Source organism: Diplotaxodon limnothrissa, linkage group LG3 (genome assembly GCF_057381915.1).
Source record: "Diplotaxodon limnothrissa isolate DT_005_m linkage group LG3, D_limnothrissa_male_GT1.1, whole genome shotgun sequence".
Lineage (NCBI taxonomy): Eukaryota > Metazoa > Chordata > Actinopteri > Cichliformes > Cichlidae > Diplotaxodon > Diplotaxodon limnothrissa.
The window spans coordinates 29,091,695-29,116,781 of record NC_140598.1 but is presented as its reverse complement, the minus strand read 5'-3'; the positions used below and the strand labels follow the sequence as shown (position 1 = coordinate 29,116,781).

Here is a 25,087-nt window from a genome sequence, read left to right as displayed (position 1 = left end):
TGATCAAACCTTCTGCCCTTCATTGTTTCTGTGTGTGATATCTTAAGAAGATGTGATGTCTGTCACATTATCACCATTTTGAAAAGCAGTGCCAACACCTGGAAAGCAGACAGATGTGTAACTACAGATCTTCCTTATTGAACTTTTGCATAAGGTTGATTTGATTTTCAATCTGCAGGAGAATTTGAAACCTTATTTTTTGCATAAAGTCAGCAAACTTTTTAAATGTTTTTATTATAAGATGATGCACAATGATTTTATGTTCCATGACCTTTGACATAAAAGTTATCTAGATGGTTTCTGAGTGCTTCTATTTGTTTGTCGTGCACATTTACTGTTAACATTCATGCTTTGTAGGAGGGTTTATATAAAATTGAAAGCATGTGACAGCGTGCTTTATGAGCATAGTTTGGACACAGGAGGACATTTTTGACCTCAAGAGTTGCAGACTTGGTTTAGTCTGATGTTTTATTATAAGAGGACATCATGGAGCATGTGAGGAATGATTAGAGAAGTGAAATCATGGACTGGTGTGACACTAAAACAAGCATCTCACAAATTTGAACCAGGACACCCTGATGAGAAGTGGCTACTGGACAAGAAGACATTGGTGTGCAAGAGATGAAAACAGGGTGTTGTTGGAACGCTACTACACAAGTAACCCCAGCAGAAGGAGGTACATGGACAGGAAGAGGGACCTATGGGGTCTTCGATACCCAACATCCACATGGATGGTGAAACAACCAGTAGCTCAGTGTTCCAACATTCGACAGAAGGAACTGCTCTCACAGCTAGAGATTGATGAGGTACAACACAAATGCTACGGCAAGGGGGAGCCAGGACGCCAGGTCAGGGGGGACATATCATCACCCCCACCCGAGATTGGGTACAAAGCCCCAAGTGCAGTAGAAGAAGGATCGTTGAGTGTGAGAGGAACTGAGCTTGAAACCTGGATCCAGTGTAGCTGGTTACCAAATCTACATGAAGTACCCTCAAAAGATCTACTAGAAGATGTGAATGCAGCACGGACGATACCTACCACCACCAATAAACACAGCTGAGGTTTTTACAGTAAAAAATAACTTTTCCCCAGTAGGTTTTTATGTTTTGTTTTGTTTTTTTAGATCAGTTGTGTTAATAAAGAATGTTAATAAAAAATAGTTTGCTAAAAAAATAAAGATAACAAAGAAGGTAAAGCACAGTTTGAAAGCTGTAAAAGTGAGAAATGTCAGACCAGTGGGAACCACGTACAGTCTATAACAACAGAAGCAGATCAGGTTAGTATTGTGTAACAGAGTGTGAAACTTAAGTTAGACTAGTGTTTGTAAATGAACCGTCTCATGTTGTGTAGCTTTCTGCATTGTATGTTTATTTATCATATAAGCTAAACAGTTCACCTTTTTTATTTAAGTGAAATGTTTAATTATGAGTGTTAAAGAAAACAATAGTTTTTTTTTATATAAAGTAGGCAGCAAGTATATTTCCTGTATTTTAACCATGTATATGATACATATGCAGATGTTACATTCTGTAATATGTGTAAAGAAATGACTTTGATTTTGCTACCCTGAGAAGATTTCTCTAGATCAGCCGTTGCCTCGACTCCTCCCTCTGCTGGTGACAGCGGAGTTATGAACAGAAAAATCTTGTCTCCATCCATCCATCCATTCACTTCCGCTTGTCCTTTTCAGGGTCGCGGGGGGCGCTGGAGCCTATCCCAGCTGTCATAGGGCGAGAGGCGGGGTACACCCTGGACAGGTCGCCAGTCTGTCGCAGGGCTAACACACAAGGACAGACAAACATTCGCACTCACATTCATTCGCACATTCACACCTAGTGGCAATTTGGATTATCCACTTAACCTATCCCCACAAGTTGCATGTCTTTGGACAGTGGGAGGAAGCCGGAGTACCCGGAGAGAACCCACGCAAACACGGGGAGAACATGCAAACTCCACACAGAAAGACCCCGGCCTGATGTTGGAATTGAACTCAGGACCTTCTTGCTGTGCGGCAAAAATCTTGTCTTCACAACTTAATTGCACCAAACTGTTTGTGTGTGAGTACATCTAAAAACTAACATCTGCTTTGCCACATGACAGCAGAGGTTTGGTGACAGGAGACCTGTATCCTCTTTGTGAGCAGCCAACAGCACTCAGCTGTCGTATGAAATTAATAAGATTTTGATATCAAACTCACCTGCACAGGTAAACCCCACGAAGGACAAAGACTCAAAAGTCCAAGGTTCCCTAGAGTGAAAAAGAAAACAGCACAGGTCATACAGATGTCAGAGTGCGCCATGAGAGATGGTGCTTTGGCACAGATCCAGTTTCTGCCATAGGTGGTGCAGGTTGTTGCTGTCCTGTCAGAGCAAGAAGGTTCTAGGTTCAAATCCTGCTGGGCTTCTTTTTTTTCTGTGTGGAGTTTGCACTCAGCTACTCTGGAGTGGAAGATTCTAGGTTGGTCGTGTATGTGAGGGAGATGAAATGCCCAGAATAAGCTGCTTTATAAATATGTGGTTAATTAAAAGCACTTTGAGGGGTTTGTAGCACAGTATGAATGTAAGTACATGACCTGCCTATTGATGCATGTAGTTTGTGCTCACAGGTACAATGTAACAAAATCTACATCCCACCTTATACTAATAGCACCACACTGATACATTGTAGACACAGCATAAAACATGGAAGCCTGCATTCTCTCTGAAGGCCACCAGATGGCGATAGTTGGGAAAAACTCACTTTAAAAGCAGAAGCAAAGATGATTTCACACAAACTCACTTTTGACTGATTCCAGCTCAGCTTATTCAGTTTCATTTCAGATTTACTCATGAAGCAACAGGAAGCAACATTCAGGTTAAGAAAATTTATTTACAGAACAAAAACAGACTGTACAGGTGAGAAAGGGCCTTGATGCATGTTCAATCATCCAGGTAAGTAAATCTCCAAAAGTTGACTCTGTTCACCTGGACGTGGTGTTTTCAGTGGGAGAAACGCTTCGTCACTCATCCAAGTGACTGCAGGTTTCCCCAACCTTATAAACAGGACATTTACAAGCTACGTCCAGACGAACAGAACCAACGTTTTGGAATACAGGTTAGAAAATATTTTTTATAAAAGAGAATTCATGTATACAAAAACCAACTCATTTTTTTATCAATAATAACATAAAACAATAAAATCTGTACCAGGAATAATTTTAAAAGTGTATAAATAAACAGAAATAAATAAAAGCTCAGTGTAATTTAATATATACAAATATATATTATAGATGTCTATTTAAACTACAGAAAGAGTCTGAGGCTTCAGCTCAGCAGGAGCAGAGGTCACGAGCTAACAGCTACACATACAGTAGAAACAGGACACGTCTGAAATTCAAGCAAACTAAAGAAAAAGAAGGAAATGTACGACATTAGTTCAATCTTCTTTTGGAATGAATCCATCTTTAAAACTGTTCAACACAACGTGATGAAATCGTTCACAAAGATGCTGAACAACAAATCCAGGATGTCCTCGTCTGTCTCTGCTCTGAGAAGCTGGAACAGCAGCAGGAGACTCAGATCAGCTGGAAGCCCTCTGAGAGAGTTCAAGGAGGCGAATCCTGAATCCTGACTCTGTTTCTCTGTTGGACTGTTTGTCGATGTTTGCACCAAACAAAAATAACATTTAATAACTTGTGAAAATCTTATTTTCACATTTTAAACAGGCTGCTGTTCAGCTGGAGGCTGGTATGAACCCTGACTCTGTGGTTTAAGTTTCCTGTAGATTAAAACACCACCAACAACAACAATAGCAGCAACAATAACGCCAACAGGAAGTCCAACTTTCAGTCCAACAGATCCATCCTCCTTCCCTCCTGCTTCCTTCTCTTCTGCCTCCTTCCCTCCATCCTCTGTGTGTCCTCCTGGCTGACCTGCAGGTGAGAAACAGGTGTGAGGTGTCAGCTGTCAGGTAGGTGATGAGTGAAGAACAGAACAGAATCCATTTCCTCTTCAAACTGCTGTCAGACATTATCTACTGCACTCTGATCACATCACTCAGACCAGCTGCTTTCTACAAAGTCTCATCAACAACATCTTTAGAAACAAACATCAACAACCAGGAAGCAGCTTCACCTCTGATCACACACACACTCAACTCTACTCACTCACCTGGAGGATCAACAACACTCAGGTTTATGGTGGTGATGAGGCTCATAGGTTCCCCTGATTTCTGGGCAACATGACACTTGTATGTTCCAGCATCTGTAGTTGTGACATCCTTCAGAATCAGAGACACGTCTCCATCCTTCTTATGTCTTCCCTGCAGATCCACCCGGTTCTTAAAAGATGAATCCTGATAATCTGGAATAACGTGCCCATCCTGGTACAAAAAGACATATCCCTCCTTCTGGTCAACTCTGCTCCACTTTACAGCTAAGATGTTGTTGTCGTTTGGAACTAGACATGTCAGAATGGTCTTCTGTTTGGACACAGCTATGATGTTTTCCTGGACTGAAAGAGGAAACGACACAGATTAGAGAGGTTAAAGGTTTAAATGATGAATCAAAATTGTACATTTTTGAAGCCATCAGTGAAACACGATGGAGGCTCTGTTAGTTTTTGGAGTTGCGTGTCAGTCAGTGTTGTTGATCTTGTCTGAATGGATGAAATTATGAACACAGAGAAGATCAGATTTTGATCCACCATGAAAGAATCTGATCGGTAACATCATCATTTTTCAGGCAATGATCCTGATCTTAATAGAAAAACACACGAGGGGAGGCCGGTCCGTGACTGATACCCACACGGCTTCAGCATTAATGATCATTTCCATGTAAATGTGAAGCGATTCAGACAGTTTCCTCCTGCTCACTGGGACAGGAAGTACAACCCTTTTTTAAGACTAGCAGGAAAACCTCGGGCTCGTTTGTGACAGCGTTGCGTTTACTCGCTCCTTCTTCTGACGGATTTTCTAGTTTATAAAGTTTCGTTTTACCTCAGCCCTTAAAGAGATGGTAGAAACAACTTCCGAGCGAAAACTCTGCATTGTTAGAAGGTTTAACGAGGATATCCAGACGACTTAGAAGAAGTAGGACCGGGAGAGGACCAGGCCTCTGCTCTGCTTTAGAAGGTTCCGGAAAACCCCGCCCCCTTCTCTGACGTCAACCCCCCCGTGCGGGACTCTTCAGAGTAAGTACAACACTGAGCGAACATCAGCACAGATGTGGAGTTTGTTTCACACATTTGTGTCCTGCTCACAGTGACAGCGGGCTGCTGTTAGTCCAGTAGGAAATGAGTCCGCTGCATTTAACACATTCAGTCAGTGAAGCAGCGAGCAGCCACCAGTCCAGCGCCCCGGGAGCAGTGTGTACAGACGGTACCTTACTCAGGGATACCTCACGGTCGGTGAAGCCCCGACCTTCCGATCATAACACAAGCACCCCACTGATCCATCTCTGCCACCTCAGTGTGTTGTCAGTGTGTAGTTACAGTGGATCGCAGTGTGTTGTCAGTGTGTAGTTACAGTGTAAAAAACAAAAAATCAGTTGAACTCACTTGAACAGACAGCCGAGAGAAGGCAGGTGAAAATCACCGAGCAGCAGGCTGATGTCAGGTCCATTACTTGTACTTCTGTGGGTGCTGAGATCAGAGTGTTTTTAAAGTTCGCGGGAAAAGTTTCTGAAAATTTGACTGGAAAATTGTTGCCAAAGCCGGAACTGATCTACAGTCAGCGACCTGCATCTGTCAGCGACCTGCTGTTAAAATCCTTAAAACCCTTCATATAAATGAACTTTGGCGGGGACCGCCCAGCCCTTCAGCCTATCAGTTGCTAATACGTAATTTTCGGAATGTGCCAGATATCATCGCGGGAATTTAAAAGAGATTTGTTTAAATAGGTCTATATCTCTCATGAACGATATCCACTTATTTTGAGCAAGAAAGAATATTTCTGTCACTAGAATAGAACTGCAATCAGTTATATTTGATATATTTGATATATATATATATATATATATATATATATATATATATATATATATATATATATATATATATATATATATATATATATATATATATATGGGTAAAAGTGTCATTAATATTAAAATGTCCTTTTAAAATGAGATGTGGCCAAGAAGTTTGAAGAAATATAACATCACAGTTGTATGAGGATATTTAAGTCACCACAAAGGACTGAATTAATTACATTGTGGTACAATTACACAGTGTCATCAAGATACTTCAACAGCAGCTCATTTCTTTATTTTATTTATAACTCATTCATAAATGCTGTTCACTACAGTCTGTTTAACAATATAACTATTAGAGAAAAACACAGAAACATCAGAAATTAATTTTTGGTCCAACACACACATTTCTGTATTTCTAATGAACTCTTTCAGTCTAAATGTTCATTCTAATATAGATCCTCAGTTTGAATCAGTGAAGTAGAACATGAGCAGAGGAAAACAAAGATGTTTTATATGTACAGTCAGGGTTAAAGTGGATTCAGCAGGTGAGGAACATTCAAAGTGATTGTAGTGGCTCAGCACAGGAAAATAATCAGAGTTGTTTCTAACGTGAGCTTCAGGTTTTCAGTGTCCAGGCTGTGATCAGCTGACCTGCTGCTCTTTGTGGATGTACACAACTGAATTCAACCAGATGTGAGCAGATGTTTCACGAGCTATCCTGCCATAGTGTCTTCACAACATGTTGCTTATAGTGTGTTTATACCAGACAGCAAACAGGTGGAGTAAAAGTAGAATTCAGTGAATGAATCCAAGCATCATGTAAATGAATCTCAGCTACAACATTGACCCTGAGCTCCACAGGACTGATGTGTGAAGCTCATTTCTCACCACAGTGCTGATTGTAGTGTGTGTGTAACGTTAGAAAAAGTCTTGGTTTTGGACCTTGTAGTAAAATGTGAGCTGCTGAAAACTGCTGCCAGTTTCTAAGAAAGATGTTTGTGATGCTACGACTCTTCTTTATATCACATGTGTGGCAGCACTGCTAACAACTGTTCTACCTGCAAAAACCTGGACTGGTTTATTTATCTTTGTGTGTCTCATGTGCAGAGAGCGATCAGCTGCAGTCTGCTCAGCAGTGGGAAAAGAAGACGTCAGTGATGGACGAATCATCGTCAAAGAGAAGAAAAGCAAAGACGAGAGGTTCAGCTGCTCTTCTTTTACTACAAACATCATAAATCCCTGAACATAACCCCCCCTGTGCATAGGTGGCTTTAGACAGGGGCCAGTAGAGAACGATGTAGAGAGAGAGGATGGAGATGATGAGGAGCTGAGGAGCAGGATGACAGAGAGACAGAGGAGTTAGTTGGAGAGGATGCAGAGAGGGACAGTCCTGAGAGTGAGGAGGAAGACGAGCTGTGAGGGAGAGGAAGAGGGACAACCAGCGGTTTGTGATGTTGAACAGACCTGTGTGACTGCGAGTGTCGTGTCATTACAATTCATACAGTCATTGTAACTGACAGTAATGAACAATAATGACAGAATAAAGTAATAAGTTAACAATGATCAGTTATTGTCCTCAGTTACAGCCTCATGTTTGCTCTGCATTCATCTCTTATCAGACGTACAAAGATGATCCACCAGTGCTGCCCAGTTTGAGGACATTTCCAGTCACATTAATGGGGGACAGGAGACGCAGCTTCCATCAAAGCTGGTATGAAAGTCATCGTTGGATTCTCTGTAATTATGGACTCTGCCTGTTTCAGGCCACCAAATATGTCAGACGTGGATTTTAAACATTGTGCACATGCACAGTATGTGAAACCTTTACTTTGAAATTCATTTGGATATTTATTTTTGATTTTATGTTAGTGCCTAAAATATTTTCAATTAATATATAAAACAATGAAATATTGCTCTCCTTGTTTTGTTCGGTAACCCTGGGTGTGGGAGGTGGAATACTATACAGCAATACTGAGACTGAAGTAAAGGTATGAGGAAGAGCAGTATGTGAAACCTTTACTTTGAAATTCTTTTGGATCTTTATATAAATGAGTGAAAATAAATTCACTTAATATATTAAACATTTAAATATTAGCCTGCGGTTAGTTTGGTCTGGATCTGCCACTGCCCCGTGATAATCGTGGAATACTGAGACTGAAGTAAAAGTATAAGGAAGAGGGGAAAAACATTAACATTTCTCTTTTTATATAAACTGTGTGAGGATGGAGGGATTTTCCTCATCCTCACTCTCCAGGAAGTGTCAGCAGACAGTCAGATTCATGATTTCATGTGTTTAATCTTGTGGTTAAAACGTGTCAAACACAAAGCTTCACGTCTCTGTGGATGTTGTGATCTGAAACTTTGTCATTTACTACAAATGCATCAGCAGAAAATTGCAGTTACTTCATCCACAATAAAGACATCACACAGGTTAACTTCAGCCACAAACTAAAAGCAGGAGGAACAATTTCACTTTCCCAACTGTCTTTATGTAAAATGTGTTTCAGATCTCCTAAACAGACTGTGAACATTACAAAACTGACAGTAAATGCATCACAGAGGCATCTGTTTACATTAAAGTGCCCCCTGGTTGTGGTCATTTGAATAAAGTCTGAATTTTAATGAGAAGCTGATTAAAAAACAGAGAAACTGAGTCTGAGTCGGAGCACCATGTTTTCACTGACACTGAATACAACAAAATATATGACCACAGATTTGTGTTTACAGTTTTTAAAATGTAATTATAGTAATATACACTGACTGGCCAGTTTATTAAGTACAGCTTCCTCGTACTGATTTTCGGCCTCCAGAACTGTTTTAATGCTTCACAGCAGAGATTCAACAAGGTGCTGCAAACATTCCTCTGAGACTTTGGTTCATGTAGATGTGAGAGCATCACACAGCTGCTGCAGATTTATCAGCTGCACAGACATGATGTGAATCTCTCGTTCCAACACATTTGTTTGAGATGTGGAGACTGGAGGCGACCTGAGTACAGTGAACTCATCGTCATGGTCAAGAAACCAGCTGGAGATGATTTGAGTTTTGTGACATGGAGTGCAATCAGAGGATGGTTACAGATGAACGCAGTCAGCAGCAACACGCTGTGGTGTTTAATCGATGCTCTGATACGAGGCAGGATGGATCCATGTGACCGTCACAGCACAAATCAGAACTCATCAGACCTGGAAATGTTTCTCCAGTCTGCTGTTGTCAGACTTTGGTGAGCCTGTGTGAATCACAGCCTCAGTTTCCTGTTCTCAGCAGAACCAGACTTGTCCTGATGGGAACACAGAACCAGTTCTAGTTTGGTCACCAGCACTGCATCCATGGAAAAAGGGAACTGGTCCCAAATCTACAGGATGTTAACTCAGGAGAATTAACATCCTGTAGATCTGGGAGCCGTTTAGAGCAAAACATGCATTAAAGTATGTTTTTGTCACATTAGTCGAAAAGAAAACATCCAAATCAGTTTTATGTGATGTGTGAAACATCTGGATGAGGTTTCAGTGTTTACGTGTCTGCACATCAGTGCACTTGGTAAATCCTTTGTTCTTTCTCTCTGTAGTCATAAAGGACCAGGTTAACAAATTAAAACATAAACGTGTTTTACAGCATTTATAAAAGCTGTTGTGTTTATAAACTCTGTCACAATTTATGGGATTCATTATGTATTCTTAATATTTATTGGTAAAAAAAAAATATTCGTAGTAACATTGTGAAAAACTGCAACAAAAAAACAAGACATGGATTATTTTGATCCCGAGCTCAGATTTATTAAGGAAGCACCAGGAAACAACAACAATCATATCAACAGACACTTTATTTACAGTAAAAACATTAGAACCACAATCTCCTAAAAACTGCATGAACTGTATGTAAGAAGCTCCTGAGTTCAATTCCACCATTCAATTCAATTCAATTTTATTTATATAGCGCCAAATCACAACATAAGTCGCCTCAAGGCGCTTCATAGATACAGAGAAAAACCCAACAATCATATGACCCCTTATGAGCAAGCACTTTGGCAACAGTGGGAAGGAATACCAGAGGGTCATAGAGGGTTTGGAGGCCAAGAAGGTGTTGTCCATGATGGATGTTAGCTTAGACAACATCCTCTCCTCCCCAACCTGCTTGATGGACTTCAGTGGAAGCTACTCCACCCGGGCCCATGGCTTTCCTGGTTTTCATCTTCATCAGCTGACTTCGCCCCTGGTAAGTTGTGATGGAGAGGCTGCAGTGTAGGCTGTGGGTAGGTGTCTCCTGATGAATGGCACAGGGGGAGGAGGCAGTAGAGTCGTTGAAAGAAAAAGGATCAGTTGAGGTGCTGGAGGCTGGTATGAACCCTGCTTCTGTTGTTTATGTTTCTGTAGATTCAAACACCATCTCCACAAACAACAACAATACCTCCTTCAACACCACTGCTGACACCATCAACACCACCAAATCGAAAAAATCCTCCAACGGCATCATCACCAACTTCACCAACACGCACGGGACAAACGCCATCGCCAAAAACTGCCACAACAACTCCAGATCCACCTGGTTCTCAAAAGATGGATGCTGCTCTTGTGGAAAAAAGTGTCCATTCCAGTACTTAGGGGCACATTTATGTAGGTCAGCTCTGGACCACTCTTGAATTATTATGATGTTGTTGTTTGGAGCTCGAAATGGCTGGGTGACGTTCTTCTGTCCTGACTGAGCCGTGATGGTTTCCTGGTCTAAAAGATGAAACAACAGAGAAGAGAGGAAGCGGTCACTTCTACAGCAGCCAATCAGGGTGAGGAACAGAGACAACTGCTCTCTCCTTTATGCTGGTTGAATCACATAAACATGACCATAGACCTGTTAAAATCTGCTAAGGAACCACAGAATTCAGACGAACAACAAAGCAATAAAGCAACAAAACAAAACAACTTGTGTTTAGCTCCCAGTGTCAGAAATAGAACAAAAACACAATCTGAAAAGATTTATTAAAAAAGGGAAAATAATTTTTTGCAAACGGCTTTGAACAGCTGCTTATTTGTTGTTTTGGTTCTTATGCTCAGAAACATGTGATGTTTGTCAGGTTATTAAGTTGTGACCACATGATTAAATAATGATAATACGTTTATGTCTGTGTAGGTTTTCAGACATCCTACCTTAGAATATAAAGCGCCTCGTGGCGACTGTTGTTGTGATTTGGCGCTATATAAATAAAACTGAATTGAATTGAAAATGTGTTGACCAGGCCAACATTCGTTAGTTTTTGCTCCTGATTTCACCATCAGCTCTTCATCTACTACACTGCTCCCTCTGAGAAATCAGAGTCAGATAGATGCAGGTGACGGGGCTGACTAAATGATGCAATGATCCCAGTTCATACATCAGGCCCACGACCCCGTGCCAACACCGCGGTAAAGTGAGCCGTCATTTGTGAGCCGCGGTCAAGCCAGCCGCCTCTTATCCGCCGCATAAATTTCCTTGCGCTTTTACACCAGTCTTTACGGTAGCGCCTTTTCGGAATGTGTTGAAAGTTGGGCCTCAACTACTCAGGATGACTTTTAATGAATTTTTGAAAATTGACATAATTGTAGTGTATTGGCTGTATTGAATTGCATATAAATGTCCTTTAATTTCTGAGGAATTCTACAGTAAATCTGGCTGAAACTTGGCACACAGGTACAGTAGGTGTCCCAGAGGAGGGATGTGTTGAAAGTTGGACCTCAACTACTCCGGATGATTTTTAATGAATTTTTGAAATTTCCATAATTGTAGTGTATTGGCTGTATTGCGTTGAATATAAGTTTCTTGTAATTTCTGAGTAATATTGCAGTAAATCTGGCTGAAACTTGGCACACAGGTACAGTAGGTGTCCCAGAGAAGGAATGTGTTGAAAGTTGGACCTCAACTACTCAGGATGATTTTTAATGAATTTTTGAAATTTCCATAATTGTATTGACTGTATTGGGCTGTAATTTGTGTGCGCGCGCGTGTGACTATTCGCCCGCGTGCGTCTAGGCTTTCAATCGGCATATAAAGCGAAAAGGCGCTACCGTGCAGCCTGGTGTAAAAGCGCAAGGAAATTTATGCGGCGGATAAGAAGCGGCTGGCTTGACCGCGGCTCACAAATGACGGCTCACTTTACCGCGGTCGTGCCAACCGGGGGAGCGCTGTAGTACGTACCATACTGTACACTGCTCCCTATCGATCGTCGGCTCGCTCTGCAGGCACACAGGGAACGCGCTTCCGCTGCAATCTTTGTGACCTCGCTACACGGTTGCTCTCCGTGAGAAGAGAAGCTGTTTGTGTTATCAACGTTTGTGTTATCGTTCGTGGACGGTGGAAAACAGCTTTGCTAGAAGCTTTAAACAAGGATGCCCTTTACTCGAAAACGACGTGGGCTTAACTTTGGGTATTGGAGCCTATTTTTAATCGTGACGTCGAAAAAACGAAGCTTATCAGCAGCTTTCACCGTCTTCATGTTTGCTGACGTGTGGGATCAGGCACAAAGGAGCTGCTAGTATGTTTTTAGAGCCTCTGCATGTCGGGGTAAGTAGAACACAGACACACAGAGTCATAAGAAGGTCGTGTTTCACGTCTGGTTGTAGCGCTGAAACATGGCTGCTGCTCTGGTTGAGCGTTGTGCCATTTATCACCGACGGAGCGTTCCCCAGCGTCGGGAGCGCGCACTGGTCAGGATCCAGGTTACTCCGCTTTCTTTACAACCAGCTAGTCAAGTAGTGATGTTTTAATTTGGTGACAAAGTTACAGTTGGATGTCGTTACATTACCATAAAGTGGAACCTCCTAGAAAAAGAAGTTATAGTTTTAGGAAGTCTTACATCCTTGTTGTTGGTTCAGAGGTTGTTTCAGCAAATTGCTGCGGAAATGTTAAAGTTTGAGTGCATTCTCAAGTGAGGGATTACTTCTTATTGGAACAGGAGGAACGAAGCCCAAATATCAACAGGACCTATTTTCTTTTATCCCTGACCAGGGGCGGATCTAGAGAAATTTTCTTAGGGTGGCAAAGAAATCAAATGTGCGGCAAAATCAAAGCCTTTTTTTTCGAACACAAAGGGGTGGGTTACATATGGTTAAAATGATTCAATATACATGCTATTCATATAAATATAGTCTACAACTTAATTATTTTCTGCAGTCCACGTATACAGTTTAGATATACACGTGAAATTTTGAGTTTATGTACCGTGTAGTCCGTATAATGAATAAATCTGTAGCCCAATAAATATAAAATCCAGAAAGCTTAACAACATGGGGCGATTTTTCCTTCCTGACTGCTTTGGAGAACAAGCTCGATGACCTAAGAGCAAGAGTCACCTTCCAACGTGACATGAGGGACAGCGACATTGTGCGCTTCACGGAGACATGACTGACCCCATCGTGCCGGACCAGGCCGTAACTCCGTCGGATTCATTCTTTGTGCTCCGCGCGGACAGAACGGCAGAGTCAAACAAAACCAAAGGTGGAGGAGTGTGGTAAACAGAAAGTGGTGTGATGCCAGGTGCATTTCTACTCTTTGCAGCGGCTGCTTGCCACATCTGGGATTCCTGAGCATTAAGTGCCGCCCTTTCTATCTGCCCCGTGAGTTCACCTCGGTCATCGCCACGGTGGTCTACATCCCACCCCAAGCGGACACAGGTATGGCTTTGTCCGAACTACATGATGTGCTGAGTTCGCTTCAAAACAAGGACCCGGGCGCAGCCCTCATTGTAGCAGGAGACTTTAATAAAGAGAACCTCGGACAAGTCATGCTGAATTTCTACCAGCATGTCTGGTGTCCGACGAGGGGGGATCGGATTTTGGATCACTGCTACACGCAGTACAAGCAGGGCTACAAAGCTGTCTCACACTCGGCTTTCGGGAAGACTGACCACAACGCCATCTTCCTCATTCCCCAGTATAAACAAAACATATGGAGGGAAGAAGTAACCACGAGGGAGGTGAAACGTTGGTCTGCCCAATCAGAAGCTACGCTACAGGACGCACTCAACGATGTAGACTGAGCATGCGCAGTCGACATCAACGAGTTTACGGAAGAAGCAGTATGTTTTGTCAATATGCTAGCGGAGGAGATCATCCCCACTGCGAGAAGCTTGCTGCATACATGCTACTGCACATTCACCAAATGTGTATATATATATTTATTTATAATGTTCTTCCTCTCTCCCCCTCTCCCCCCTTTTGCACAAGTCAAGGAGCGTGTCAGGTTTACATTTCACTGTGTTATACTTGTATATGCATCTGACGAATGTTAAACCTTGAATTTACACAAAATGTCAGAAATCTGCATTGTCATGAACAAAGATTTAAACCTAATTTTTCATGATTTCTTGTGTTCACCCTCTGAGGTCCAACATATAACTGGCCATTTTAACTGCTTTTGATTTAACATGTGTATTTCACCTTTAAATTGTTTCTTTTTCCCCGTGTCTTGCTTGGTGTCATTCTTCTCAGCTCAACCTCATGTGTCTGAATTTAGCTTTTTTTTTTTTTTTTTTTAAATTGGCATACTGTATTAACACAACTCATCTGAAATCACGCAAAAAACATAAAATTCGAGTACTATCTTTTTAAATGCAAATATATATTGTACATTTTGTAAACATTTTCAAATATTTATCTAAAAATGCAGCCAATACACCTGCTGTTTTTTATTTTTTTATTTTCTACAACCATTTAAAAATACTACTATAACTAAAATGAGAGAACAATCAGGTGTTGCAATAAGTTTTAACACTGTCTGAAATAGAGACTGAGCGTGGCTGCAGCTTGTTGTTATGTCAGCTTAAATCAGTCATGTGATTTGGAGGTGCAGCGTGTCCGTGGACCCCAGAGGGTTAATAACGATAAATGTCTTATATCAGGATATGAAATTGTGATCATATCGTACAGCCCTAGTGTAGTCAATAGTTTTGTTGTGTGTGTCAGAACATGAGTCGACTGCTGAGTGTTACAGGTGTTACAGGAGTGATACATCCCCTGTTGTCAGGCCTGCAGGTATCAGGTTTGTGATGTTCTCCTTTATTTCCTAGTGGACAGAAATAATTTTTTGGAGTGGCACAAATAATTTGTGTGGCATCAAATTTGATGTAGAACAGCTGATTGTTCTGTAAATAGTTTGAAGTGTTTATTTAAAACGCCTTGGCTGCATTTTTAGGTAAACAGCTGCAAAAAACTTCGTTGCTTGCAAAACTCAGTAACTTTTTTGAAGAAGTAACTATATTATTAATTGCCCAACAATTTCCTAATGTTGTAAACATTGCTGCTCAACAACTGCTCAACATTTGGCAATAAACACCTTTCTGATTCTGATTCTCCAACATCGGTCATTATTTACTGTATTTTGCAGACAGAGTTACAGAACTCTCCCCCAGACCACAGACTCATACTACAAGTCAGAGCTTTATAAAAAAAATAAATAAATAAAGTTGTGTTTTCAAAATTGGAGTTCAAGTTATTTTTACTTTCAATAGTGTTAACATACTACACAGCTCATGAACGAGATTTTTTTTTAAAATTAATTCTAAAGCAGTTAATTAAAAGTAGTCTAACATAAATGTAAATGTTGTAATTTGATTATTTTAATAAACCAAGTAACTTGGATGGATTCGATGCTGGCGTGACCACAGTGCACACGTCTGCTGTTGCTCACAGTGGTCCAAGGGATCGCTCAGGGAGTTTGTGTGTTCGCTCAGACACATGAAACATTAGAGGGAACATTGGGTAACACTAAGCTATAGATTCAGCTTTAGAACTTATATTCACTGATAACTGTAGCTAGGCTCAAAGTGCTATCTTATTTTAGTAAACAACATTGTCATGTGCAAAACTAGGGTGGCACTCGGGGTGGCACATGCCACCCTTCTAGATCTGCCCCGACCTTGCCAGGGATTCTGGATGGGGACGACTCAGATAAACTTCACTACAGTGATGTTCTCAGCAGGTACTTGATGCAAGAGAAAAAAATGGCTGTTACCTTACCAGGCTCTGATGTTTAAATCAACCACACACAATATAAGCAAACAGTGCTACAGCTGTGCGTCTCCTCGAGTTTTAGTACTTCTTTCGTGGCTTTCCTGACATAACGCGGTCAAGTGAACCGTGATTTGTGCAGCCAGGGGTGAAGCCAGCCGACCCGCCGCGAACATTAAGCCTCGCGGCAGTAGCGCTTCTCCTCCTTTGCTGCTGATGGCTAGCATAGCGCGACACGGTGTCGAAAAGTATCTTTCGAGTTTGTAGGGCACTGCACATGTTAATAGTATTATATTAGTACCGACTTCAGTTTTCCCGGACTAAAATCCCCTGTTATAAATGTGAAAGTAATCCGGGACCAGTCCGCTTTTGCCGGCTACTCTGGTTTGCACCGCCATGTTAACGTTATGTGTCGCTTCGCTATCGCTAGCCGTACTTTGAGCGAAGTGGATGTTTTCTGTTATGTGAGGTTTCAGCTGAAAAACGATGTCCGGCGAGTCTCGGTGGCTCTAACGGCAAATTAATTCAGCAGCAATCTAAGAGTAACATCTCACCTGTTGATGCAAACGCGCTATAACGGAGGAAAAGAATCCCCAAGAGCGACGTAAGAACTCCGGTACCCATCTTGTCCGGTGTCCCCGCTGTGACGACGTTCGCTCGGAACGGCGCCAAATACGGTTGTGCCCCGAACTGGTTTCCGGTATTTGCATAAAAATGATTGGCCAACACTGCTGTAAATGACTTGTTGGTGTATAATATGTGAAATGTGTCAAATAACGTAGTATTTAAGATACTTTGCTAAACAGCTCATTTCTAAATTTTATATATAACTCGTCATAAATCACGTTCATTAAACTCTACTTACCAATATAAGTAAAGACAATACACATAGAAATAAATAGAAACATTAGAAATTACTTCTTTAGAAGTTTAGAAAAAACTGATCATTCATAAATTCATAAATGCAATGATCGGCTCTACTTTGTATAAAAATGTATGTTTGGTATTATTATAATTATTATTACTTATAACTGTTCATTTGGTTTTTTTTTTTAGTTTTTTAAGTTTTTTTTTTTACATTGCATGGTAGTCAACAGTCAGATCCATAAATGTGTTTATATATGTTGATAAAACAGAATAAATTTTCCACAGTCAGTTTTTTTATACCTAATATTTTGTCTTCATTGTGTTTCCAGTCACATCATAATTGAGTTGTTGAAGACTTTCAGAAAGGACAGAATGAGGCTGACAGGTGAAAATCGATGATGACAGCTTAAGGATTCACTGTCGTTAACATAAGTGCACTGACACTTAATAATAAAAACAAAACTGCAAAATTAGAGTCCAGATGAGAGTTACAGCTGACATAAGTAGCATTATAACTTTTATTTATTATTTTTATAGTTTACATGTTGTGTATATTTAAAGTACCTAAATCCATTTTTAAGAGGGCCACATGGTGACACCCAGGCTTTGCATCCACCACCTGGTCGGGGAGTCTCTGTGGGGGGTTTGCATGTTCTCCTTGTGTTTGTGTGGGTTCTCTTCACGTACTCCAGCTTCCTCCCACAGTCCACAGAGATGCAGTCAGTGGGGTTAAGTTCACTGGTGATTCTGAATCGCCCAGAGGTGTGAATGTGAGTGTGAATGGTCATCAGTACCTGGTACCAGGTATTTCTTTAGTACCTGCTCGGCCGGGTTTCCAAGCGATCTGAGCAGGTACTAAACTGTGATGTCACCGATTGGCTGGTCGGTGGCATCGCTCGATGAGTCGTAACAGCGTCATGTGTCCCTGAGACAGACTGAAGTGGATGAGAGTGGATGGGTTCATTTTAGTTTAAACATCTAATGTGAATGTGAAGAGAAAGCAGCACCATGTCTTCTTCATGTATGCAAAGCAGAAACCGCATCCTGTTATTTAAAGAAGTAAACAACATGTTTAAGCTTTTCATATATATGTTCATCTGTATATGTTGGCTTTGTACAAACATCACTTCTCTGTTCCTGACATCAGCATTATAAATCCAGGGATGGAACTTTTTTCACTAGTAGGATAAGAAATTGTTGGAGGACTGCTGCATTTTCTTCTTTTTTCTCCAACTCTTAATATTTCCAATGTTTTATTCTTTGAGAAAATGATTCATAAACACAAAGTTTTTCTTGTTAGAAAGTCTGACAGGGGTACGCAGGTGATGCTGAAGAGGTTCATCAAATGGACACTGGTGTAACATCCGTGATGTCGATCAGACGTCCATCTTGGAAATATTCTTTAAAAAAACTATCTGTGTGTTTTTGTAGCAACTTTAAGTAACAGGGTGTTCATACCACGTGTTAGAAGAGAGTAACTGTTACAGTGTGTTAATAGTTGTATATATTTCTAATGTATCTGACCTCGACTCTCTTTGTACCAACAGGAAGGAGGAAGAGGGCGACTTTACTCGGTGTCAGAGACAGAAATGAGAAAAAGCTGAAATGAGTGAGAAGGACGATGTTGGAAACATCTGTGCTGTGTCTGCTCTGTAAGTAGAATCTCTGTGTTTGTTTGAATTCTTGTACTTTGATTGATCTGGTCCTGCACTACAGAGAAAGTTTATTATACCCAGGGTATATTTCTGTTATTCAGATTAGTTTACGCTAACATTGGTAATCAGGATATTCTGTCATATGAAGCTGATATGAGTTGATAAAACTCACTCAGTTAACCCGGGGTTTCCCTCCCTGCACCTCCACATGTGCTGTTTTCACACAGTTATGGATAAATGTATCAACATCAAAGAGACTGTCTGCTGCTGATGAAGTGTGTGTGTGTTTGTGTGAGCAATATACAGTAATGCAGTACTAGCAAACCTAGTACTGTACCAGTACTCTGTTGCTTTAGTCGAGTTTTATTGTCAACCAAACAATACACACTCGGGTAACAGTGGGACAAAACATCCTCCTTCAAAGGTGAAAAACACTGTAAAATGACATGAAAATATAACAAATTCAAATATACATGTTTACAACTATACAGAAGATAAACTGAGAATAAGTTCAACAGTATTGTGCTTGGATAGAGAGAGTAAGGATGAGGGCTGTTCGATATAACCAGATATATCGTTTCAGTTTACGCTATCGTTTGTTTCGTGGTGTCGTAAAATAAACTGTTTACGTCAATATTTTTTCATGGTTTTGACGGTCGCTGTAGTGGCTATGTTCATTTCTTTCTCTTATATTTAATATAACCACACTACGGACGCACAAGCGCCTGTTTTTATGCGTTGTCATGAACAACAACAACGGTAAAACCACCGCGTGTCCGCTTGTTTATGTTCCACATAAACCTTTCACAATAAAGCTCAAAATCCTGTTGAGACTTCTCAAAATAAACTGAATCACGTGATAGAGTATGCAGTGTTTATGGATGAGAAGCAAAACAGCTACAACTTATGTCTAAAAATGTATCGTTTCATCGGTTAAAACACTCGACTCCAGCTACACGACGTGCAGCTGGAAACACTTCAAGCAAGTCGAGCTGCCCGAGATTCACAGAATTTAAAGAAAATGTTACATTTTTGTGATTTATATCGTTATCGGACGATAGATGTTTTATATCGGGATATGAGATTTTGGTCATATCACACAGCCCTAGTAAGGATAGAAAAGGATGATAATACATAAATACAATAGTACACAGAATAAATGCACTGCTCCAAAAACAAAGGGAAAACTTACACAACACAATGTAACTCCAAGCCAATCACACTTCTGTGAAATCAAACTGTCCACTTAGGAAGCAACACTGATTGACAATCAATGCCACACACTGTTGGATTAGACAACAGGTGGGAATTATTAGCAAGACATCCCAATAAAGGAGTGTTTCTGCAGGTGGTGACCACAGACCTTCTCTGTGCTGATGCTTTCTGGCTCATGTTTTGGTCACTTTTCAATGCTGGCTGTGATTTCACTCTAGTGATAGATTGAGACGAAGTCTACAATCCACACAAGTGGCTCAGGTAGTGCAGCTCATCCAGGATCACATCAATGTGAGCTGTGGCAGGAAGGTTTGCTGTGTGTCAGTGTAGTGTCCAGAGCATGGAGGCGCTACCAGGAGACAGGCCGGAACATCAGAAGGCCGTAGGAGGGCAACAACCCAGCAGCAGGACTGCTACCTCCACCTTTGTGGAAGGAGGAACAGGAAGAGCACTGCCAGAGCAAAATGACCTCCAGCAGGCCACAAATGTACACATGTCTGCTCAAATGGTCAGAAACAGACTCCATGAGGGTGGCATGAGGGCCCGACGTCCACAGGTGGAGGTTGTGTTTACAGCCCAGCACCGTGCAGGACGTTTGGCATTTGCCAGAGAACACCGAGATGGCAACTTTGCCACTGGCAATGAAAGCAGAATCACACTGAGCACATGTGACAGACGTGACAGAGTCTGGACACAGTGTGGAGAACCTTCTGCTGCCTCCAACATCCTCCAGCATGATGGTTTGGCAGTGGGTCAGTTATGGTATGGAGTGGCATTTCTTTTGGGGGGGCTGCACAGCTCTCCATGTGTTCATCAGAGGTAGCCTGACTGCCATTAGGTACTGAGATGAAATCCTCAGACCCCCCTGTGAGATCATATGTTGGTGCGGGCAGCTCTGGTTTCCTCCTAATGCAAGACAATGCTGAACCTCATGTGGCTGCAGTGTGTCAGCATTTCCTGCAGGACGAAGGCATTGATGCTGTGGACTGGTCCAGCTGTTCCCCAGACCTGATTCAACCCAGCACATCTGGGACGTCATGTCTCGCTCCGTCCACCAACTGCACCACAGACTGTCCAGGAGTTGGCAGATGCTTCAGTCCACGTCTGAGAGGAGGTCCATCAGGAGACCATCCACCACCTCATCAGGAGCATGTCCAGGTGTTGTAGGTCATACAGACACGTGGAGGCCACACACACACTGCCGAGCTTCACTTTGACTCATTGTAAGGACATTACTGTAGAGTGTTTTTCCTCTTTGAGTGTGACTCCAAATCCAGACCTCCATGGGTTGCTACATTGGATTTCCACTCATCATTTTGTGTGATTTTGTTGTCACCACATTCAACTATCTAAAGTATTTAATGAGAATATTTCATTCATTCAGATCTGGGATTCTTATCTTTGTGTTCCCTTTACTTTGAGCAGTGTGCAACACAGAGTCAACAGTGCAAGTGTTGGAAATGAGAGGACCTTCAGTCGTCTCAGGAAGGAGTGTGTACTATATTACTCTTTAGGACATTAGTCCTTCGCTACACCAACGAGTCCTCAGCAGCTGTTTATTTATTGATGGTACGACTTATTTTATTACAACACTGGTAGAATAAACAGTTTTTACTGAATAAAGTTACAAGTTTAAGAGTCAGTAACTCACTTTAAATATTGTTTGTATTTGATATTGATTGAGCCTCGTCTTCATATTTGCTGCAGCCATGATTGTGACCCTTCTGTTATAATCCTGACTTCAATAATATGAAAATTATTTAAACATTATATTTAGAACAATGTAAATGTGTGAAATGAAGAATACATTGAAATGATATAAATAATGTAACGTCAAAGATGAATTATTGCTATAGAAGATTTAATACTTAACTGGTCGCTTCATGAAGGCTGAATATGAAATATTTGCTCTGTAGGACATAACATAGCATCTATAACACTTTCTAACAAACAAACATATTCTAATAATAAACTAAACAAAGGAATTCACTTTCACTCGTTCATCAGTAAAGTCAGAGGTTGAGCTGGAGCTCGTGTCCCGTCACACCAGATGTGAGAGTAGTGCGTTTGTTCCTTGCAGCATAACAAACTGGCTAATTAAAGTCTATATTTACACTTTTTATTTGAATACTTTATTTAATTCTATATGAGTAACAATAACAAAGTGAACTGCACTGAAAACAGGTGAGCGTGTCAGTGTTCACAGTAATATTCACAGGAAATCTTAACACTTGTTAGACTTTTTAAGCCATGAGGAGGTTTTGCTAAACTCAGAATCTCCTCTAAGCTGCACTCTGACAACAGTCCAGCTCCATCAATGATCCCATTGTAGTTCTTATTTCTTACATGCTGTTTATAGTGAGTGGGCTTCTTTGCATGCTGCTCAGTGGCTTTGTCCCTTTGATGGGGTGTTGTTGTCACCCTGCTGGGTCCATAGGAGCCTCTACCAGGAGGCTGAGGGGCAGCGTTGGAGGTCATCAGTGTTTTTAGCCTGAAGTTAGCAGAAAGGCTAAACTTGACTCTGTTGCATTATAGAGACAGAAGTTTAAATAGTGTTTAACAGGACAATCGAGGCTAAAATGGTTTAAAAGATGAACTCATTAAAAAACACTAACAAATCTTCATGATTCAAATACTGAGAAGCTTCAACAACAAATATGTGTTCAAGCCAGCATGATGTTTGCTCCTGTAACTGATTGTTTTTCCATCTTGTTCTCTGAATATGTTACCAAAGGCTCCATAACTAATGTCATTCATTTTGTTTCTTATCATTGAAACTGTTGTAGAAAATCTACTTTGTTAAGAAAACAGAGAAGCGACGTCTTTATATGAGACTTCAGAAAAATGTTGTACAAGACAAACTGAACAACATCAGAGCGACATCACGACTTCCTGTAACTTTTCTCTGTCCAGCTAAACATGAGTACCTTCCATTTTCTCCTGCAGAGGATTCTGGGTAAAGTCAATCGTGCACTGACGTCCTGTGTGTGTGTTTTATTGTGCAGATGCAGCTGCAGTCGGCTCAGCAGTGAGAACTGAAGACGTCAGTCAAAGAGAAGGAAAAACAGTCAGAGCTGAGAGGTACAGCTGCTCTTCTTTTAGTACAAACACCATAAATCTGTTGCTCACAATCAAACTTTATTTTATTTTTAAGTTTGTGTCACTTTTCAAACCATCGTTACGAGTGCTTCCCAGAGACGATGAGTGAAAGAGCAAAGAGTAAAATATGAATCAAACTACAGCCACACAGACTCAAGCGTCATGTAGTGAATAACTTCCAACAGCTGGATGAATAAGATGAGTTAAAGTTTATATATTAGTCTTTAACAAGGATTTAAAAGACGACACTGATGAGGCGAGCCAGATTTCTTCAGGCAGGTCGTCCCAGGATCGAGGAGTCCTCACAGCAAACATTCAGTCGTCTTTAAGTGTGAGCTGGGAACAGTGAACAGGTTTGTGGCTGCAGCATCTCAGGATGTACACACTGACTGGGACACAAGCACCAGTTCCACTAAATATTCTGGTGCCAGTAACCTGTTAAGATGGAGCAATTTGATGTTATTTAATCAGTTTATTTTTCATCCTGCAGTTAAAATGTATCAAAACAAGATTGTGTGTCTCTGCAGATGCTGTGATCTGACACACCTGCACAAAATGTGTCAAAGTTCAATAAGTTACATTATTGTAACTGTGATGCATTCACTGACATGTCCTGATGCTTTGCTGTTTATAAAGAGAACAGAGAGGCTCTGCTTTGTGCTTATATTCTCCTCCTGTGTGTTTGTGTGTGCAGAGTTTCTACCAGAGCCAAATGTCATCTACTCCTCACTGAAGTCGTCCACCAGTCCAACCACTGGGATCCAGCTGCTGCTCTCTAACTGGTCCACACAGCAGCTCAGACCTGACACATTCACTGTAAACACACTGGTTTATATTCTGTTTGTTCTCCTCATGAAGGAGCATGAATTCTTTGGAGTCATAGATTATGAATTTATATTTTTCTCTTATTTTAACAGCTACAGGTGTGGTTTGTAATACGATGGAGATCCTTTACTCCATTATTAAACAGCCTTCATCTACAATGTGTTAGACGTTTCTTTGAGTGAGATTATCTTGATGTGTCATGTGTTTATATTAGAGTGCCCTCCAATAGAATTGGACTATTAAACAGCTCGATGACAGACTCACTGCGCATGCTCGTTAGTGCTGGTGCTTGTATTCACCGACCCACAGATTTGAAATCAGGATGTTGCTCACAGATACGAACACATTTGTGTCTCTGAGCAGATTTTACCAACCACTGTGGAAATTCACGAGACTGTAATAAGTGCATTGATGCTTATTGCTGCTCTGTCAGCAGTGAGGGCTGGAGGCTTGTTTTCACCAGAAGTGACCACCAGAAATATCACAGTGACAGGTAACAGGTGTGAAGTCACCTGAAAGTGGACAATAGTTTAGGCATTATTTGAAAGGGTTTTGTTATTTTGTTTTTAAAGTAAAACAAAAAAAAACTTTAATGAGAAAGTGGCTTTTTAAGTTGCTGCTGGGTCAAGATTATGTGGTCTGTGCTGCCACCTACTGACGTTGAAGTGTAACAACACTGACTCCGCACCGCTGAAAATTTAATGTTTCCACTTTGTGAATGTGCAGCAGCTGTTTCGTGTCTGATATGGAGGAGACGTCACACTAACAGATTTAAACTTTACAAAATGTCTTCTGTAAATACTTTTTACAGGCTTGTTCACACCTGCTGTTCACAGCTGGTCTTAAGTGGAAAAGAAAACATCCAAATCAGTTTTATGTGATGTGTGAAACATCTGGATGAGGTTTCAGTGTTTACATGTCTGCACATCAGTGCACTTGGTAAATCCTTTGTTCTTTCTCTCTGTAGTCATAAAGGACCAGGTTAACCAATTAAAACATAATCGTGTTTTACAACATTTATAGCAGCTCTTTTGTTTATAAACTCTGTCACAGTTTATAGGAGTCATTATGTATTCTTAATATTTATTGGTAAAATAATATTTGTTGTAAAATTGTCTGAAAACTGCAAGAAAAACAAAAACAAACATGAAAAACAAAACATGGATCACTTTGATTCCACTTCAGTTTTATTCAGGAAACAACAACAGCCATATCAAAGGCACTTTATCTTTACAGTAGAAACATTAGAACCACAAACTGAACCGAGTCAACAATTCAGAAAGATTCTGATGAAAAATTCACTTTTACAAAATAAATAATCAAACAAAATAAATAATCATCCCTCTTAAAATCTTCTTTAGAAATAAATATATTAAAAACAGTGTGCTGTAACAGAGTTAAGACGTGTGGAGCATGATGGGTAGCACTGTTGTCTCATAGCAAGAAGGCTCTGATGACACCGTCAGGTCGGGGTCTTTCTGTGTGGAGTTTGCAGGTTCTC

General features: G+C 40.9%; 1 protein-coding gene and 2 long non-coding RNA genes across 3 annotated transcripts in view; 2 read left to right on the top strand and 1 right to left on the bottom strand.

The window, feature by feature from the left end:
• Positions 1–25,087, bottom strand: part of LOC146635249 (basement membrane-specific heparan sulfate proteoglycan core protein-like) — a 113,751-nt gene that overhangs the window by 8,597 nt on the left and 80,067 nt on the right. The window contains exons 9-10 of the mRNA XM_085350068.1: positions 10,635–10,672; positions 4,150–4,456 (exon numbers count right to left, since the gene is read on the bottom strand). Of these exons, the coding sequence (XP_085206194.1) occupies positions 4,150–4,456; positions 10,635–10,672 (345 nt within the window). The remainder of the gene's footprint in view (positions 1–4,149; positions 4,457–10,634; positions 10,673–25,087) is intronic.
• On the top strand, positions 4,889–8,406 carry LOC146635254 (uncharacterized). The gene is made up of 3 exons (XR_014905074.1): positions 4,889–5,169; positions 7,059–7,151; positions 7,571–8,406. It is a non-coding gene; the product is annotated as an uncharacterized LOC146635254 (long non-coding RNA).
• On the top strand, positions 12,157–23,673 carry LOC146635253 (uncharacterized). Its single transcript, XR_014905072.1, has 4 exons — positions 12,157–12,482; positions 18,340–18,444; positions 22,668–22,743; positions 23,456–23,673. It is a non-coding gene; the product is annotated as an uncharacterized LOC146635253 (long non-coding RNA).